Raw genomic sequence first — 18,398 nt, forward strand, 5'->3', positions numbered from 1 at the left:
GACCAAAGGCCGCCAATGAGGTCCAAACCTACGACTCCATGAGCAAAAGTTTGCCTCCAGCATCATGTCTATCGATTTTCCGAAGGAAGAGGAGGCGGTGTTGAAGCGGTGGAAGCAGATCAAGGCGTTCGAAACACAGGTCGAGCTCTCCAAGGGCAAACAGCCTTATACCTTCTATGATGGGCCTCCGTTCGCGACTGGCCTGCCACATTACGGGCACTTGCTCTCGTCAACTATCAAAGACATTATTCCAAGATACTGGTCAATGAAAGGGCGTTACGTGGAGAGGCGATTCGGCTGGGATACGCATGGGCTGCCCATTGAATATGAAATAGACAAGAAGCTGGGGCTCTCAGGCAAAGATGCGGTGGAGAAGATCGGAATAGAAGCATACAACGCAGAATGCCGGGCTATCGTCATGAAATTTGCAACAGAGTGGAAGCAGACTATTGAACGTTTGGGCCGGTGGATCGACTTCGACAATGACTATAAGGTCAGCGAGCCTAGACCCTCACGTAAAGTGATATTGCTTACTGACGGCAGTGATGTCAGACCATGGACCTTTCGTTCATGGAGTCGGTCTGGTGGGTTTTCTCAGAATTATACAAAAAGGATCTTGTCTACAAAGGGTACCGTGTCATGCCCTATTCAACAGCTCTCAATACACCACTCAGCAACTTCGAAGCTCAACAGAATTACAAAGACACTCAAGATCCTGCCGTTGTGGTTACATTCCCTTTACTGAGTGACCCCGATACGTGCCTCCTGGCTTGGACAACGACACCATGGACATTACCCTCTCACACGGGACTTGCGGCCCACCCGGACTTCGAGTACGTCAAGATCTTTGATGAAGCATCCAAAAAACATTACATCCTACTTGAAGCGCTCATGAAGACATTATACAAGGACCCAAAGAAGGCAAAATATCGCATCGTCGAACGTATAAAGGGAAAGGACATGCTGGGCTGGAAGTACGAACCGTTGTTCGACTATTTCTACGAAGAGTTCAAAGACTATGGTTTCAAAGTGCTCAATGCTACCTATGTGACGGCGGACAGCGGTGTTGGAATCGTTCATCAGTCTCCCGCGTTCGGAGACGAGGACTACAAAGTAGCTCTCGAGGCCGGAGTCATTAACGATAAACGCCTGCCTCCAAATCCAGTTGATGAAAAGGGTTTGTTCACCGCAGAAGTGCCCGACTTCCAAGGTCAACATGTCAAAGCCGCCGACAAAGCTATCATCAAACATCTAAAAGGAACCGGTCGTTTGATCGTTGATACCCAATTCACTCACAGCTACCCATTCTGTTGGCGGTCAGACACACCCCTGATCTACAAGGCCGTTCCCGCGTGGTTCGTAAAGGTCCCCGACCTCATCCCAACCATGCTAAAAAACATTGAAAAGTCGCATTGGGTGCCCAATTTCGTGAAAGAAAACCGATTTGGCAGTTGGATTGCTAATGCTCGAGATTGGAACGTGTCACGGAATCGATATTGGGGTACTCCTATGCCGGTATGGGCGAGCACCGATTTCAAAGAGATTGTCTGCGTCAGCAGCATAGAGGAGCTTAAAAAGCTAAGTGGCTTTGAGGGCGAGCTGACAGACATCCATCGGGACAAGGTAGACCACATCACCATTCCTAGCAAGCAAGGCAAAGGCGATCTACGGCGCATTGACGAAGTCTTTGATTGCTGGTTCGAATCCGGCAGCATGCCCTACGCGTCGTCTCATTATCCCTTTGAGAACACAGAGGCTTTCAAGGCTTCCTTCCCTGGTGACTTCATTGCCGAAGGCCTGGATCAAACACGTGGATGGTTCTATACTTTGACTGTTTTGGGAAATCATCTGTTTGGCTGCTCACCATTCAAGAATTGCATCGTGAATGGCATCGTTCTTGCCAACGACGGAAAGAAGATGTCCAAGCGGCTAAAGAATTATCCTGATCCTTCTTTGATTATAGATCAGTACGGCTCGGACGCTCTCCGACTGTATCTCATCAATTCACCTGTCGTCCGCGCTGAGACTCTCCGCTTTGATGAAAAAGGTGTCAAAGAAGTCGTTGCAAAGGTCCTGCTTCCGCTGTGGAACTGCTATAGATTCTTTTCAGAACAGGCTTTGCTTCTCAAGAAAGTCGAAAATATTGACTTCGTGTTCGATCTCAAATCGGAGTCAGGCAACACGAACGTGATGGATAAATGGATACTGGCAAGCTGCCAGAGCTTGCTCAAATTCACCAACGAAGAGATGGCCGCATACCGGTTGTACACAGTCGTGCCGAATCTGCTGGGGCTGATTGACAATACCACTAATTGGTACATTCGATTCAACCGTCGGCGCCTAAAAGGCGAGTTTGGCATTGAAGATACCCAGCGAGCGTTGAATACCCTCTTCGGGGTTTTGTACATTCTAGTTCGAGCTCTGGCACCTTTCACCCCCTTTCTCACAGATAACATCTACCAGCGATTATTACCCCATATTCCCGAATCTGAACGAGCGAAGGATCCTCGAAGCGTGCATTTCCTCGATTTCCCCGAGGTCAGAGAAAACCTCTTTGATGAAGACGTCGAACGTCGGGTCGGCCGTATGCAAAGAGTCATTGAGCTCGGAAGAGTCTCGAGGGAACGAAGGACCATTGGCCTCAAGCAACCACTGAAGACCCTCGTCGTTATCCATCCAGACGAGACATATCTCTCTGACGTACGTTCCCTGGAGTCTTATATCTGCGAAGAACTCAATATCCACGAGCTCATCCTCTCCTCCAATGAAGACAAATACAACGTCCAGTACAGCGTCACAGCTGACTGGCCCTCCCTCGGCAAGAAGCTCAAGAAGGAGGCTCAAAAAGTTAAGAAAGCCCTTCCCGGTCTCACGAGTGACGAAGTGCGTGGGTTCGTTGAGAACAAAACCATTACAGTTGCCGGCATCGAATTAGACGAGGAAGACTTGATTGTCAAACGCGGCCTCGGCGACGACGAAGCGACCAACTTCTACGAAACCAACACCGATAACGACGTTCTCATCCTGTTAGACACAACTCTTTCTCCCTCCTTAGTTCACGAAGGCATAGCCCGCGAGGTTGTCAACCGGGTACAACAACTACGCAAGAAAGCGAAGCTGGTGCCTACAGATGACGTGAAGATGGAATATAAGGTGCTGAGTGATCCAGAGGATATCGGTATTGAGCAGGTATTCGAGGGGCACGGGAAAACGTTCGAGAAGGCTTTGAGGAGACCGCTTGATAAGCATGTGGTAACGCAGTTTGAAGGGAAGGTGCCTGGCGGAGATGTCGACGTGGTGCTAGCGGAAGAGGAGCAGGAGGTACAGAAGGCGTGCTTTTTGTTGAGGCTGGTGAAGCTCTAAAACAGGGAAACAAAATAGACGAGGGGATGATGTTCACGATAAAGCAGCGCATGTTGCCGTCCTTGGGTCTTAACCCTGGTTCAGGACAGGAATAACAAATTCGCATGCAACAGCTCCTCAACTCGTTCTTTTAATGTTGATTGAAAATCAAGTCTCATGGTCCGTAGTCTATGCAACCATAGGTCGTCAAGCCGCTGCCAGCCTCTCCTGAATGTCCGTCCATACGTCGGTCTCGGCTTGCTGGGAAGTTCGCGACAAATTCACTGTCCTTTATGTCTGCTCATCCAACGACCTAATTGCCTCCTTTCCCACTCCCGCCGCCCGTTGTTTTCTCTCCTCCTCCTGGTGTCACCCCCTGGCTTCCTCCCCCACTCCCTGGAGCATCCTTCATCTCGCTAATGCCTTCTGGAAGTGGTGCAGCTTTGCCGGAGCGGTCAACGCCGGAGGAGACTGGTTCCTGGAAAGCAACAGAGGATTAGCGCGAGGAGTGACAGAAGAGGAGGGGCTAAATTTACGTCTGAGTCGCCTTCGGGGGCACCGGCGATCTTGTTCTCGCCGGACTCTATTGCGTTGTCGCTTGCCACCGTTGGACCATCGTCGTATTCTCCACCACGAGGCATAGTGTCTGGACTTTGGTACTGAAGATTGTGGTATGAGAATAATATTGGCAGGGAGTTGATCGAGCTACAGTTAGATTTTCGGTGTCTGAATGGTTTCGATGGAACGTGTTCATTGATTTTCAAGCAAAGTTGTGCGCATACGTCATTATGACAGTACCCGAGTGGGAGAGGTCGTTCTCTTGTATACGTAGATCGGACACTTAACATCCACCCACAGACGTATTAAAGGACCATTCGCTCAAATCACGGAATAGTATGCAGCTCATTTTCGTTTTGCAGCAGCCTTGGAGACACATTAGCGTTGGCCTGCCTGCGAGTTGACGATATCGCATACAGTGTAGCAATCCTTTAGCTTCAAAAATTCAGTGAGGCATTTGTCCTTGTAAATCCCATTAAAATCTTGCGCTATACAACGCCCAAAAACGGAACTCTGGGGCACTTCAGCGATGTAGACAGTAGACTCCGAATACGAGGATTGTTTACCTCGGCGGAGCACTTGGCTACGGCCTCGGCAAATTTCTCGATTGGCCTTGTTCTTCCGGGCATTTTCGATTGCGGTTCTGAATCAAGTCCAGGTGAATCAAAGCGCACCAGGTCAGTTGCAGATAATAGAGAAGGAGAAAAGTGGTGTCGAGCTCGATCTGGGCAATACGGAGGGCACTAGTAGCCCTACAGCTGTGTCGGGATATCAAACGCGAGATAGCCGCCGCGTTATGAAAGGAATTGAGCAACATCAACATGCGTGTCGCAAACGTCCATTTGCTATGATTTACGAGCTCACGAATTGCTATGAAGCATCGCATCGCTTATTGTTATACCACAGACCCTTCAATCACCTTCATGCCTTCAGAATCCCCGCGTGGTAGGCGCCGGTACTGTCGATGCCTCCAGAGTCCCCACTGTCTGAACACAATAGCGCCGAGGACTCTTCCCCACTCACTGATCAAAGTATGTCTTTGAATGTTTCTGTAGTGTAGCTGCGACTGACAGCGCGCAACAGATGTCGCCATTTTGTACCAAATCGTCAAGTCCGCCGAGCAACATCCTGATGTTGGGATCCGCCCTTTCCGCGCCATGTACGCCGCGTACGAGTCAATCCTCCCTCAGAATGGACTTCATCCGGATCATGATCAGACATACTTGCCCTACTTGTATAGATTGGGAGGGAAGAGAGGAGAAGGGCAGTCTCTGTACGAGAGCTTCGAGGGTCTGCTTGCGGAGCTTGGATTCCAGATCGAGTTTATCGCGGATGGGGAAGGGGTACAAGAGATCACAAAGGACCTCGGCGCGGAATATGGAGATGAGAATGGAGCCAATGGACAAATGGGAGACACTGGTGGATCTATGCGAAGGTCAAGACGAGCCTCTTTTAACTCTATGTACGATGCGGAGAACGAGAGCACCAGAGCGATTCGACAACGAGATACATCGCGCGCTTCTATGTCTCGCCTTGAAACCAGTCAATCGGCAGTACTGGACACTCGACCGTCGACGCGAGCAACTACAAGGAGGACAGAAAAGACAGGCGCCAATGCTCTGTCCTCGAGACCGCCAGCCGTCCAGAACACGAGGGGTAGGCTGACAGCCGAGGAATTTGCCAAGGGTTCTCCGCACTCCCAGCACGCAGCTGGGTCTAGCCAGGGCGACCGTCAAAGAAACATTCAACCGAAATCCATCGCTTCAGGAAAGAATGACCAAGCATATGCGGCCTCCCCAGTAGAAGACCTTTCTATAAGCGCCACCGACCGTGAAAACAACACCACCCAAGCGTCGGCAACTCCTCACAACCTTCAGCCTCCATATCTACTGAGTGAAAATGAGCGTTTCTATAACCCTTCGAAGACTCAACTGCTTCGAGACGCGCACGATTTTCACTATTACCGAATTCGATCCATTGCCCGTGATGCTATTGATAAGTGGTGCTTCGCAGCGTCTCAGGCGAGAGACGGACACGAACATATGGAACGACTTGCAGCCGCTCATGACATGGAGATCCTTCTGCGCCAGGCTTTTGAGCATTGGCGTCTTAGATTGCATGCGAAAAAACAAGCTGCTGAAACCGAGCGCTTCTTTAACCGCCTGGAACGGAGAGCGACCAAAGCTCGAGATCTATTCCTGATAGCAAAAGCATTCAGTCATTGGGCGCAGTGCACACAGGAGGAAGTCTTGCGAACATCTGATGCTCGACAGCACGTTCTTAGTACGAAATACTTTCGGGCATGGCGTGAGATCACTGTCATCAATCAACTAAAGATGCGCCGCCAAGGATTACGAAAGTTCTTTAGGGTCTGGAAGCAGCGATATGTTCAAACCTTCACGGACGACATCAAAGCCGATCTAAAGCGCCAGGAAGATCTTTCGAGGAGTGCCTATTGGCACTGGTTCTGGGTCTTCTGTGAGAGACGAGCCCCGGAATGGAGGGCTGGGAGGCTCAAGCGGAAATATGTGTTCCAATGGATAGCCACCTTCAGAAGCGATGTTCGACTGAATCAGCAGGTCGTATTGAAGTCAATCAACTCGTCAAGGAAGAATATTTTCTTACCATGGCTTGAGAAAGCACGGATTATCATTTCCGCCCGGCGAGAAGCAGACGCCTTCAATGAGCAAAAGCAAGGTGCCCATACTCTGCAGGCTTGGAGAATAGCCGCGGAATATGCCCCGTTTGCTCGACAAGTATCCAACATGGTTGATTGGAGAGTGGCTGGTGAGACTTTTGCGATCTTTGTTACTAGGTACAGATTCGAGAAGCAAGCTGAGTCCGTCAATCGATTGCGTATCATGAGGACTGCTTGGACACAATGGAACGATCGCTTGCGCTGGCAAAGCTTATCTCAACGCATAGATGATCGCTATTTACTCGAATCCCTGTACAAATGGGTTATCGCAGAACGATGTACACTTTTGCAGCGGCTGTCTGAGGAGAGGCTCAAACGAATAATGTTCTACAAATTGAAGCAACACTGCACACTGCGTCAAGCAGAGCGCGAGAGTGGCCGCCAGATTGTCGAGGAGACACGAAGGAAAAGCTGCCTGCGGTCGCTCGTTCGCCATTGGTACTCGCAGCTGGGCTCTAATGGCCAGGATGAGCGCGTCGCCTTTGAGTTTCGTGCGCCCAAAGTAGCTCAAGATATTTTACAGTTGTGGAGTCGAGCCTCAGAGCATGTGCGGGATCTGAACAGCATGGCTAAACACGCCAACTTCTATTTTTTCACAAGGAAATGCTACAAGCGTTGGCAATCTGCAAACACTAATTCTAAGCGGCAAAAGCGTCGAAACGCCTATGTCCAAGTCAGACGAAGATCAAAGATGAACCTTGCTGCAGGGTTGTTTCGGCAATGGCGTAATGTCTCTGCGCTGGAACAGGATAAGCAGCAGCAAGCCGGCCTTTTGGACCGAAATCGCCTGCTGCGAATGGGTACCGAGCTGTTCGATCGTTGGAGAGACCAGTCTGATCTGAGAAGGGACCAAGACCATCAGGCAAACCAATATTACGAGAGGCGACTGCTAGAACGCCAACTCTACACATGGATAGAACGACTCGAGGACCAAGCGAGGCTGGAGGAGACAGCTGCGCTTAATAATGAGATGCGTGTCAAAAACATTGCTTTCGGCTGGTTCAACAAGCTGCGTCTAAAAATCATTGAGCTCAAAGGTCGAGAAGCGAATGCAGAGAATCTAAGGGTCTGGTATGAAAAGCGGCATTGTCGCAACCTATTGAGACATTGGCGCGATCAGACAGCCGGAAAGCTCGATCGTCCACGGCAGGATACGGCCTTCTCATCCAGAATCAAGAGGGCGAGGCCTCAAGCCGAAGCAGATGACCGCGATGGCCCGACAAGACGAGCAGAAGACTGGACGGACTTTGATCTTGGTGACTGGATTCCAGCCCTCGAGGCTCAATCAAACAGCACACCATTGCCGGGATACTTGAGTACACCGTCGAAAAGGGCTGCTCGTGCGAAAGCGTTGGTCCGAGTCTCGACGACTCCTGCAGGTACGCCATTCGAGCATCGCCCTCGCTCTCAGACTGGCTCGACAACACGGACTTCTCGAAGAGGTACTTTTGGGAAGTCTACTACAGCTTTGAAAGGTAGTACTTTTAGGACTATAAATGAAGACTCGCCGAGAACACCATAAACAGAGACGTAAAAGGAAAGGAAGGCGTAAGAAAAGGCATGACTAGTCCTAAGCAGCGTCGGAGTTGAGAGAGCGTCTTGGTAATTATATCTTTGATGATACCCACCGGCGACGGTTCTTGGATAGTAGGGCCTTCAGCGTTCATAGCAATGACTTTTCTTTTATGATTCGGATTACTCGACGTAAGAGAATCGAGCAAAAGTCGTGCATAGAGGGAGAATAAGCGGGCCAAAATTGCCAAAAAATCCAATTTTCACCACGATTCCTGACTCCTGTCCTGCAATCTTTCAATTGTCGCATCTTTCTGGCAGCGCACCTCTTGAGGCTTGAAAACTGTGGGATTGCCTCTATGCATGACCTACTTACCTATATCGATGCTGAATGTTTGCGGTAACGTTGATGCGGAGAACTGGGCATATAGGCGTACGATTCCTGATCACCCCGGGGCGCTAGCCGTTAAACAGATGTTGTAATCTTGGGTTTTCCTATGAAGTCTGGTGAGTATAATACCTAAGGCTTTTCCCGCGCTATGCACCACGGAGTGAGTGGGATATGGGACAACTTGTAAAGTAGTCCGTAGGGAGCGCACGTGAAAATTGATACCGTCAAGTACCATTGGAAAGCTTGCTTTTGTCAGGACCAGCATAGAGGTGTCAGGTAGATGGTATCATATGGGTAAGTGGAAAGGATGATAAGGCTACCGAACTATGTATGTAGGAAGAAGGCATAATATATGTTGCATGTCATTGGTGGTGTATACTTCTCCACGATGGTTGATATGTCTCACCTATGGATAGTATGGTTATTTATGGGGAGCATGATTCCTCATGGAGCGTCTCGCCCATCTCATGGACATCAATCGCATGTACCTTTCCGTGGACCTCGCCGTCGCCCATGGATCCCATGCTGTCGCCACAACAGTCCAGTGCTATTTGAGGCTATATCTACTTGATCTCTTTCGGCCTCTATTTGTGACCGAGTTATTGCTCCCCGGGCTGTATTGTGGCCGAAATGTTTCAGTGACGGAATAACCTCTCTTAGACGATATCATTATAAAAACTCCTCCAGGTATGCTCTAGGCTACGTTCCAGAGCCATAAGCCCGAAAGAGTACGTTCCAGAGCCCCGGCGCAACAATTCGGGGTACGGGTAGGACCCCAGTAAGAAGCCTGTTCTGCCAAAGCCTCTACATTTGTCGCAATACCACAGCCCGGAACAGTACCTCATACCCGGGCAGCGCACCCCCGCACAGAAATTGCCCAAACGACGATACCTCGGGGTTATAAGATTAGGGCATTGGCCCCCATAGAGCAATACTTCTAGCGAGCACGCTCGGGAGGCCATGCACTGAAAGAACATCAGCACCCGATTTCTGAAGTTGCGGAATCCGCTCGGGCTAGCTTAAGCCCCGGGCGCCCTTAGCGTACCCGGAAAATGGAATCTGGCGGGCCGACCTCCCGAATTGCCTATGCAAAACCAGTTTCGAATGGCGGCGGTATAATCTTGCTTGTCTACTTAAATCGCATCAACAGAACCACTAAAATACATGTCTCCAAGGCTTGGACACTTTTCATGTTTTCTATTTCCTAGATTCGTCCAACTCCTGTGATCTCCTGGCCTCGTTTCGATAACTACCAAATCTGAATGCCAAAATGGAGCCCACAATCGTCCCCATCTTAAGCAACGAAAAGGCAATTACCATTGACTACAACCTCTGGGGCTCTTATATTGCCCAAGATCTGCTCAAGAATCTTCCCTCTTCGACTTACGTGCTGATTACAGATACCAACCTTTATGATCTCTATGTGCCTTCCTTTGAAAAAGCCTTCAACGATGTAGCCTCCAGTATCAAGGCGGAAAGCCGTTTATTAACATATACCATCCCGCCTGGGGAGACTTCGAAATCGAGAACAACCAAGGCCGAGGTCGAAGACTGGATGCTGTCTGAGGAGCGGGACCCGCCTTTGGATGTGAGTCCTGTTTTGTGACTGATCATCCAAAATTTCTGATGCATCAAGACTCGCTTCGAACGGGAAATGCTGACTTGTTCAAGACCAAATCAGTGCTTCTCGCTCTAGGCGGAGGGGTCATTGGTGACATGATTGGCTTCGTTGCTGCTACTTTCAAGCGAGGCATCAGATTCGTACAGATACCCACTTCGCTACTTGCTATGGTGGACTCCTCTATAGGCGGTAAAACGGCTATTGATGTACGTACATTTCCGAGTGCTTACTTCCCACTAGCGATGCGATTTGGAAGACCGTTGGAGGGCCTCCTCATCTTCTCGCCTCCTCTTCCCTAGGCTCTGGAAGATTTATCGACTTCAGTGTTGAAAGGGGACGCTGACTCTGGAACAATACTCAGACGCCGGCTGGCAAGAACCTCATCGGTGCTTTCTGGCAGGTATTTCAATCTCTAATCCGCGCACAATGCCTTACCCTGACGCTTGAATTGCTAGCCTTCTAAAATATACATTGACCTCAATTTTCTCAATACCCTGCCCACCCGTGAGTTCATCAATGGGCTGGCCGAAGTCATAAAGGTCTGCTTCTGTCCAGAAACGGTGCATGCGTGTTTTAATTTATGCTAACGACTTCGCAGACCGCGGCCATCTCGACGACGGCGATGTCTAAGACGAATGAGTCCAAGGGTGAGTATGAAACGATGAAGTACAAATTTGAGGCGCTAGAAGCAAATGTCAACGTTCTTATGGCCGCTATCAAAACCAAGCCAGAAGCCAATGATCATAGACTTTCGAGAGTTAGGGAAAAATTGAAGGACATCGTTCTCGGATCAGTCCAAGTGAAGGCGCATGTTGTGTCAGCAGACGAAAGGGAAGGAGGGTTGAGAAACCTCCTAAATTTTGGTCATTCTATCGGTCATGGTATCGAGGGTTTACTCACGCCTGACATCTTACACGGCGAGTGTGTCGCTATTGGTATGGTGTTAGAAGCAGAACTAGCATTGCATCTGGGGGTACTTAGTCGAGAAGCTGTTGCTAGACTCAGGAACTGCCTTGCCAAATATGAACTACCCACGTCATTAAAGGATGCTGTTGTTCGAGAGCGTTCTGGCCACAAACACTGCTCTATGGACCAAATACTTTCGGTGATGGCTGTTGACAAGAAGAACCAGGGAAAGAAAAAGCGCATAGTGCTTCTTCGCGGCATTGGCTTTGTGCACGAGCAACAGGCAACGGTGGTGGCTGATCGAGACATAAGAAATGTGCTATCCTCTAGCGTCAGAATACTGCCATCCATACCCCATGGTGTAAAGGTATCATGTACACCACCAGGTTCTAAGAGCATATCCAACAGAGCGTTGGTCTTGGCAGCGCTTGGCAACGGCGAGTGTCGAATTCGGAATCTACTACATTCAGTCGACACAGAGGTCATGATCGAGGCCTTGAAGATAATGAAGTGTGCCTCCTTCTCGTCGGGTGAAGACAGCAAGGGCAAATATCTCCTGGTTACAGGTAATGGCGGAAATCTCCAAGCAAGCGAAAAGGACCTCTACATCGAGAACGCTGGCACAGCGGCACGCTTCTTGGCAACCGTTGCCCTTCTTGCTAAACCAAATCTGCAATCATACTCCATCCTGACTGGCAACAAGAGGATGAACGAAGGCCGCCCGATCAAAGACCTGGTAGACGCGTTGCGAGCGAATGGATCCAGTATTGAATGCACAGGAAAGGATGGGCACCTACCTCTCAAGATCGAAGCAGCAGAGGGTATGGAAGGTGGTGATATCGTACTGGATGCCAGTTTCTCGTCGCAATATGTCTCATCTATATTGATGGCTGCTCCTTACGCAAAGAAGCCTGTCACTCTTCGTCTCACAGGTGGACCACCGATCTCGCAGCTATATATTGATATGACTACGGCAATGATGAGGAAGTTTGGCGTCGACGTAACAAAATCTACAATAGAAGAGCATGCCTATCACATACCTCAGGCGACTTACCGAAACCCCCCTGACTACGAGGTCGAGAGTGATGCTAGTTCAGCAACCTATCCTCTCGCTCTGGCTGCAATCAACGGTATCACCTGTATCGTGCCAAACGTAGGTTATGGGTCTCTGCAAGGTGATGCCCAGTTCGCTGTCAAGGTCTTGAAACAAATGGGCTGTTCTGTTGATCAGACAGAGTCCTCTACAACTGTCACAGGTCCGCCGAAAGGCACCCTTAAGCCAATACCGTCTATAGACATGGAGACGATGACAGATGCCTTTCTGACGGCCTCGATCCTAGCTGCCGTTGCTCAAGGCAGCACTGGTAAGTCGACGACCAAGATTACCGGCATTAAGAATCAGCACAAAAAGGAGTGCGATCGAATAGAAGCTATGGAGAAAGAATTATCCAAGTTCGGCGTCACTTGCCGTGGATTCGAAGATGGCATTGAGATTGACGGCATAAACCATGCTGAGCTACAAGAGCCAGCTGGTGGCGTTCATTGCTACGACGATCACAGAGTGGCGATGAGCAACAGTGTCTTGGCTACAGTTGCACCCAATGGTGCGATCATCAACGAGAAGGATTGTGTAGGGAAAACCTGGCCCGGATGGTGGGACACAATGCGGCTCTCGTTCAACGTGGAAACGGAAGGTGTGGACGTGGAGAGCGAGTCGAAGGGCAAATCGCTGAATTCAGAAGCTTGCCGCAAGTCAGTATACCTCATTGGCATGAGAGGAGCCGGAAAAACAACCACAGGAAAGTGGGTAGCAGATCTCCTAGATCTGTCTTTTGTTGATCTCGACTCACAGCTAGAATTAGAAGCGAAACAGACGATACCCGAAATTATTGAAGAGTCAGGTTGGGAGGGGTTCCGGGGGCAAGAAACTGCGATTCTCAAAAAAACGATGATAGAAACGCCTTTAGACAACGTTTTTGCTTGCGGAGGCGGCATTGTTGAGACTCCAGAGGCTCGGAAAGTACTCATCGATTATCATAAGTCTGGGGGCCTTGTAATCCTTGTGCAACGCAACATTGCAGATGTGATGGCGTACCTTCAGCTCGACAAATCACGACCCGCATATGTCGATGACATGAAGAGCGTCTGGGAACGTAGGAAAGATTGGTATGTGCAATGCAGTAATTACCAGCACTACAGTCAGAAAGCTCCAACAGATTCGTTAGTTCGGGCTTCGAAAGACCTAGAGCGGTTCGTTTCTACTATCACCGGCAAACGACGCTCTCTAGAAAAGATCAAGACCAAAAATCAGTCCTTCTTTGTTTCCCTCACCGTGCCTGATATCGCCGCTGCATTAGACTTCTTACCGGAGGTTGTCGTCGGTTCAGATGCTGTGGAGCTGAGGGTAGATCTCTTAGAAGATCCACAGAACCCTAACGCTCCTCCTTCGGTTGAGTATGTGGCAAACCAGCTAGCAATACTACACGGGTCAACGTCTCTGCCAGTGATATTCACCATCCGCACGCAAAGTCAAGGGGGCAAATTCCCGGATAACGCTCCGCTTGAATTGGTCGCTTCCATATACCAATTGGCGCTTCGGATGGGAGTAGGATATCTGGATCTCGAAATCCAGTTCCCTGACCCTTTGCTTCGCCAGATATCTCGGGCTAAAGGCCATACCAAGATCATCGCTTCACATCATGATCCCAAGAATACCCTGTCTTGGGAGAAGGGCTCGTGGATGCAGTTCTACAATAAGGCCCTCCTGTACGGCGATATTGTCAAGCTTGTTGGGATTGCGACCTCACAAGAAGACAATTTACAGCTTCTACAATTCAAGAAATCGGCTGAATCCTTAAATGAGACGCCCTTGATTGCAATCAACATGGGTCTTGATGGCCAGTTGAGCCGCATACAGAACGGCTTCTTGACGCCAGTGTCTCACCCTGCATTACCATTCAAAGCAGCACCGGGTCAGCTTTCGGCGGCAGAAATCCGGTCGGCGCTGGTATTGCACGGGGTAATCAAGCCAATGCAGTACTACCTCTTCGGATCACCCATTGCCCAATCGAAGTCTCCAGCAATGCACAACACTCTCTTCAAAGCCACCGGTCTACCACACACCTACTCTCTCTTCGAGACCTCCGAAGCCGCAGATCTAGAAAAGATTCTGAAATCCGACTCCTTTGGCGGCGCCTCCGTCACCATTCCTCTCAAGCTCGACATTGTGCCCTACCTCGACTCCGTCTCCGATGACGCCAAGCTCATCGGCGCCGTTAATACCATCATCGCTGACCCCTCCATCCCCTCCACCAAGAACCAGGGCGGATACCACCTCACAGGCCGCAACACAGACTGGCAAGGCATGACACGCGTGCTTTTGGCCGCCGGCGCTCAGCCCAGCGGAGAGCAAAGCGGTCTCGTAATCGGTGGCGGAGGGACAGCCCGAGCGGCGATCTATGCCCTACACGCCATGGGTTACACCCCCGTCTACGTCCTCGGCCGCTCCGAGTCGAAGATCCGGGAGCTCGTGTCCAGCTTCCCCCAAGATTACAACCTCGAGATCCTCCACCCCTCCGAACAGCCGCTGAAGATGACCAGCGTCCCCACCACGGCCATCAGCACCATACCCGCCGACACACCCCTGGACCCCGACATCCGGAGATTCCTCGGCCACTGGATCCTGGGCGTGAACGACGGGGAGTTGAGGGTGAAGAGTGACGCGTCGCAGGGCGGGAGGGTGACGGTGAAGCAGGTCCTGCTGGAGATGGCTTATAAGCCAGCGGTGACGGATATGATGCGGATGGCGGGTGGAGGGGGGTGGACGACCGTTCCGGGGTTGGAGGTGTTGGCCGGACAGGGTTGGTATCAGTTTGAGGCGTGGACGGGGATCGAGCCGCTTTATGAGATGTTGAGGGAGGCTTGCGGGCTGGAGAAATTGGCCTAGGGGGGGGAGGATAGGACAGATTGGGACATAAGACTTGGGAACGTTCGCGGACTGCTAGCATTTTGATGCTATTCAACAATAACGGTTCGAAAAAAGATTGTCAATAGCCCGCCCATATGTTCATTCAGGACAAAATGTATCTGCTGTCTAGATAATACAGGCGCAACGCCAATGGTTCCGCTCAAAGGTCACGTCCGCTGGCCATACTTATCTGCCGATTTATTAGCTGCAAAAGCAGAAACATCGGCTCATTTGAAGAGCCTGACCTGCTCGGCACTTCACATCCCTGTCCATCTACACTAAAATGAACCCGCAATTGTGGCAGGCGGCCCTTCATTCCAACCGTCTTTCATGAACTATCCCATTGTCCCATCGTCTCCTCACACCACACTGCTCTTCCTCTCCCGCATCTTCAACGTCGCCTCTTCAATCTTGTTCCGTCTCCACGAGCACTCGTCGAAGAAATCGCAAGTGCGACACTTGTAAGCTTCCTCGACACAAACACCCTCCGCGGCCCGCTCGCCTTTCCACCATCTCATTTCACTGTCCAGGTATTTCTGCATAACCGTGTCGTCGTAGAGGAATGTTTTATTGCCCAGAATCGCTCCGTCGGTTGGGGTACGGTATTCGGCCTTCAGCACGTTACCAATACTCTTCGCACCTGCGGAGAAGGTGCGTGCGAACTCTTGGATCATGAGCGTCCAAAGTTTCCGCAGGGAGTTGTGGGCGAGGAGGACGGTCATGCTGTCTTGCGATGATGGCAGCGATGGACCTTCTGGCATGTGCAACGGACTATCCATCGCTAGGAAATCATCTTCATTGAGGCTGCCGATTTGGGCTATGAAGCCGTCACTGAATAAGTCATCTGCTTTCAGCTCGTAGCGGTCGAATACTACGTCGGCGTTCACCTTGTTTGTAGCAAGGTCGGAGAGAATTCGGTGGTAGAGCATAAGTTGCATCAAGGTTGGGCGGAATGAGGGAGCTTTTGGTATGCTTTTTGTGCCACGGGTTTTGACATCTGTAATGTAAATCTTTGGCGTCTTTTCGGGCAGGGCGGAGCGGAGCTTGTTGAGCACACCAGTGCCATTGCCTTCGAGGGTCGACGGACCGAGGAAGTCGGTGATAGTCCTTTGGTCAGCTGCGGGCATTTTCTTTGCAACCTCGCGGTTTTCTTCAGCTTCTTCAAGTTCGGGCTCTGGGCAGATATAAGAGAGCTCGTCAATCACGCCGTTAACAACCAGACCGTCTAATACGCCCCAGATCTCGAGCTCCCGCGTCATGCCTGTTTTCCGTAGAGTCTTCAGCCCTTGAATCACATTCCATATCCGCAGTCCCCAGACTTCTTCTTTGGACGTGATATCCACCGCCACAGTCTCATGTACCTGATCCTCCAATACCTTGTGTACCGCAGACCCTTGTTTCATAGCTGGAGTCCTTCTCTTCTTCCCATGCTTCGTGAGAGTGAACCAGTATTGCAGCTCGCACCACGATGGCGAGATGAGGTCTGTGACGCTCAGAGCCTTTTTTGGCTTCGTTCGGAAGCGTTCGAGGGGGGACCTCAGATCCGGCACTTCAGGTTTAGGGGAGAGAGGAGCTTCGATGGAAACGGAGCTTTCTCTTTTGAGTCGACTCTCACGGCTTTCGACTATGCGCTTCAGTGTCAGTCAGTACTCGTTTGGCTAGGCCAGCTGGCACGGAACGTACTATCCGCTGAGCGGTTGTTGTCGCCGTCGAGCTGTATCGTGAACCTCGTCTTGGACAATGGTAGTGGGGGATATTCTTGGGATTGCTGGCCCTGGCGACGAAGTATCCTTGCACCCCGAGGACCTTCTTCATCCTTGAGGTCTTTAAGTAGAAAATCCGGGTCTCTATTTGGACCGTCGTCTTGCTCTGGGGTCTGGTGGAGAAGCCCGTTTAAGATCTCCTCCTCGTCGGGAGTGAATTCTGAGCCATAGTCACTGAACCCATCCTGCTGGTCCGCGACGGGCATGTCCATCGCTTCGGCCTCATTGCTGTTGAGGTGGGGGTTTGGTTCGCACGTTCAATGTTGCCAGCAGCATCTTGGCCTCTATATGATACGCTGTGCGGGCCGAAGGGGTTTTTTTTAGCCCTGAGGCTAAACCGAATGGGAATGGACGTCAACGAACGAATATAGCTACATTCACCGAGTCACGAGGGAAAGGAGCATGTCATTCGATTCTATTCTAGGGCCTAGTCCCCTTCAAAATGACGAGCCAATGGTGCCTGCCATAGAAAGCACTTCGATCTGGGCAAAAGTACCTCCCAAAGTCCACATCCTGAGGTGCAAGCCACGAATTTCAAGCAGTCCACGTGGCATGCTCCCTTCGTTCTCATAGCAAGGTTTCCTCGTATAGCGGCGCCTTGCTCTTTCCTACGGATACAGATCGGTGGCTTTTCTCCTGCGATTCGATTTGAAGACTTGTTTCTTTGCGGATGATGCTTCCACTGGTGGGAAGAGGCGCATCAAGCGCAGTATTTTGAAAGCCTTTCAGCTCTCTTTCACATGCAACTCTTTCCTCTTCTTCTCTTCATTTGCGGCTCTTTGGTTGAGCCACGACAGATAACTTTGCCAGCCCACGGCCACGATCCCTGCGAACAGGGCTCTGTATTGTGGTAAAATATATGTAAAGTTGAAAGCCGTGACCGCTGGCCAAAGTTTCCAGCTGTTTACATAACTTGTTGGCACTGTATTCTTGATCCTATCCCATGCGTCGGAAAAACCATCCCCGGAGAGCAGGGATTGCATGCCGAAGAAGTAGCTGTTGAAAACGGGAGTGAATACAATTTGGTTGACGACGACTTTGGTGGCGAGCGAGAGGAGTTTGGAGGGATAATTGAATATAGTGCCTAGATACACAAACCTATATAGCGACGGTCAGCTTTGCGTAATTCCACGTTGACATTGTTTGAGGTTGGTGAAAAACTACCATAGATAGGAGGGGATCGAACTGATGCCTCCAATGGTCAAATGTCGCAACGTCCTGAACGGATTGTATTGCTCTCCATCAATGTACTGTGCTGTCAGGTCCCCACATAGGTACACCACAAGTGAGGTTCCGAACTGAGTAGTCCAAGGTCTTTGCCTTTGGGCCCGAGCATATCCAGCGAAAACTTCTGACAAGGGGCCAAGTCGTTCCCATAGAGGCCGTGGCGATATTTCTGCCGGTGTGGCTATAGATGACCCTTCTCTTTTGCTGACAGTGGAAGACTTCTCAGCTGGCTTGTCTGCAGCTGTGGTTTTCTGCCGTTTTGTAGGGGAGAAAATCTGCTGGTGTCGCTGAGCTGACCGCCGAAGGACGAGGCGCACTGAGCCGTGGAGGAGTATAGCCATTTTATTGTCGCAGTTTTCTGGTTGTGATGAGCTAGAAAATGTCGTATCCTGGATGCTGGAAGAGATCAAGCT

The 18,398-nt window shown here is 50.5% G+C and overlaps 6 protein-coding genes across 6 annotated transcripts; 3 read left to right on the plus strand and 3 right to left on the minus strand.

Moving 5' to 3' along the window:
• Positions 1–64: 64 nt before the first annotated feature.
• HO133_010922 (uncharacterized protein) lies at positions 65–3,363 on the plus strand (the record flags this gene model as incomplete). Its single annotated transcript, XM_037301771.1, has 2 exons — positions 65–493; positions 553–3,363. 2 exons carry the CDS (start codon positions 65–67, stop codon positions 3,361–3,363), a joined length of 3,240 nt encoding a protein of 1,079 aa, XP_037153405.1.
• Positions 3,364–3,655: 292 nt separating this feature from the next.
• HO133_010923 (uncharacterized protein) lies at positions 3,656–3,983 on the minus strand (the record flags this gene model as incomplete). Its single annotated transcript, XM_037301772.1, has 2 exons — positions 3,656–3,820; positions 3,879–3,983. The coding sequence occupies 2 exons, from the start codon at positions 3,981–3,983 to the stop codon at positions 3,656–3,658; spliced, it is 270 nt and encodes an 89-aa protein (XP_037153406.1).
• An 881-nt stretch (positions 3,984–4,864) lies between these two features.
• HO133_010924 (uncharacterized protein) lies at positions 4,865–8,120 on the plus strand (the record flags this gene model as incomplete). The annotated part of the gene is made up of 2 exons (XM_037301773.1): positions 4,865–4,931; positions 4,984–8,120. 2 exons carry the CDS (start codon positions 4,865–4,867, stop codon positions 8,118–8,120), a joined length of 3,204 nt encoding a protein of 1,067 aa, XP_037153407.1.
• Positions 8,121–9,771: 1,651 nt separating this feature from the next.
• Positions 9,772–14,974, plus strand: HO133_010925 (uncharacterized protein; the record flags this gene model as incomplete). Its single annotated transcript, XM_037301774.1, has 5 exons — positions 9,772–10,089; positions 10,173–10,328; positions 10,484–10,522; positions 10,578–10,661; positions 10,721–14,974. The coding sequence occupies 5 exons, from the start codon at positions 9,772–9,774 to the stop codon at positions 14,972–14,974; spliced, it is 4,851 nt and encodes a 1,616-aa protein (XP_037153408.1).
• Positions 14,975–15,354: 380 nt separating this feature from the next.
• Positions 15,355–16,970, minus strand: HO133_010926 (uncharacterized protein; the record flags this gene model as incomplete). The annotated part of the gene is made up of 2 exons (XM_037301775.1): positions 15,355–16,619; positions 16,679–16,970. The coding sequence occupies 2 exons, from the start codon at positions 16,968–16,970 to the stop codon at positions 15,355–15,357; spliced, it is 1,557 nt and encodes a 518-aa protein (XP_037153409.1).
• A 513-nt stretch (positions 16,971–17,483) lies between these two features.
• On the minus strand, positions 17,484–18,326 carry HO133_010927 (uncharacterized protein; the record flags this gene model as incomplete). Its single annotated transcript, XM_037301776.1, has 2 exons — positions 17,484–17,842; positions 17,945–18,326. 2 exons carry the CDS (start codon positions 18,324–18,326, stop codon positions 17,484–17,486), a joined length of 741 nt encoding a protein of 246 aa, XP_037153410.1.
• Between the last annotated feature and the right edge of the window lie 72 nt (positions 18,327–18,398).

Source organism: Letharia lupina, assembly GCF_014066315.1.
Source record: "Letharia lupina isolate WasteWater1 chromosome Unknown contig_9, whole genome shotgun sequence".
Classification (NCBI taxonomy): Eukaryota; Fungi; Ascomycota; class Lecanoromycetes; order Lecanorales; family Parmeliaceae; genus Letharia; species Letharia lupina.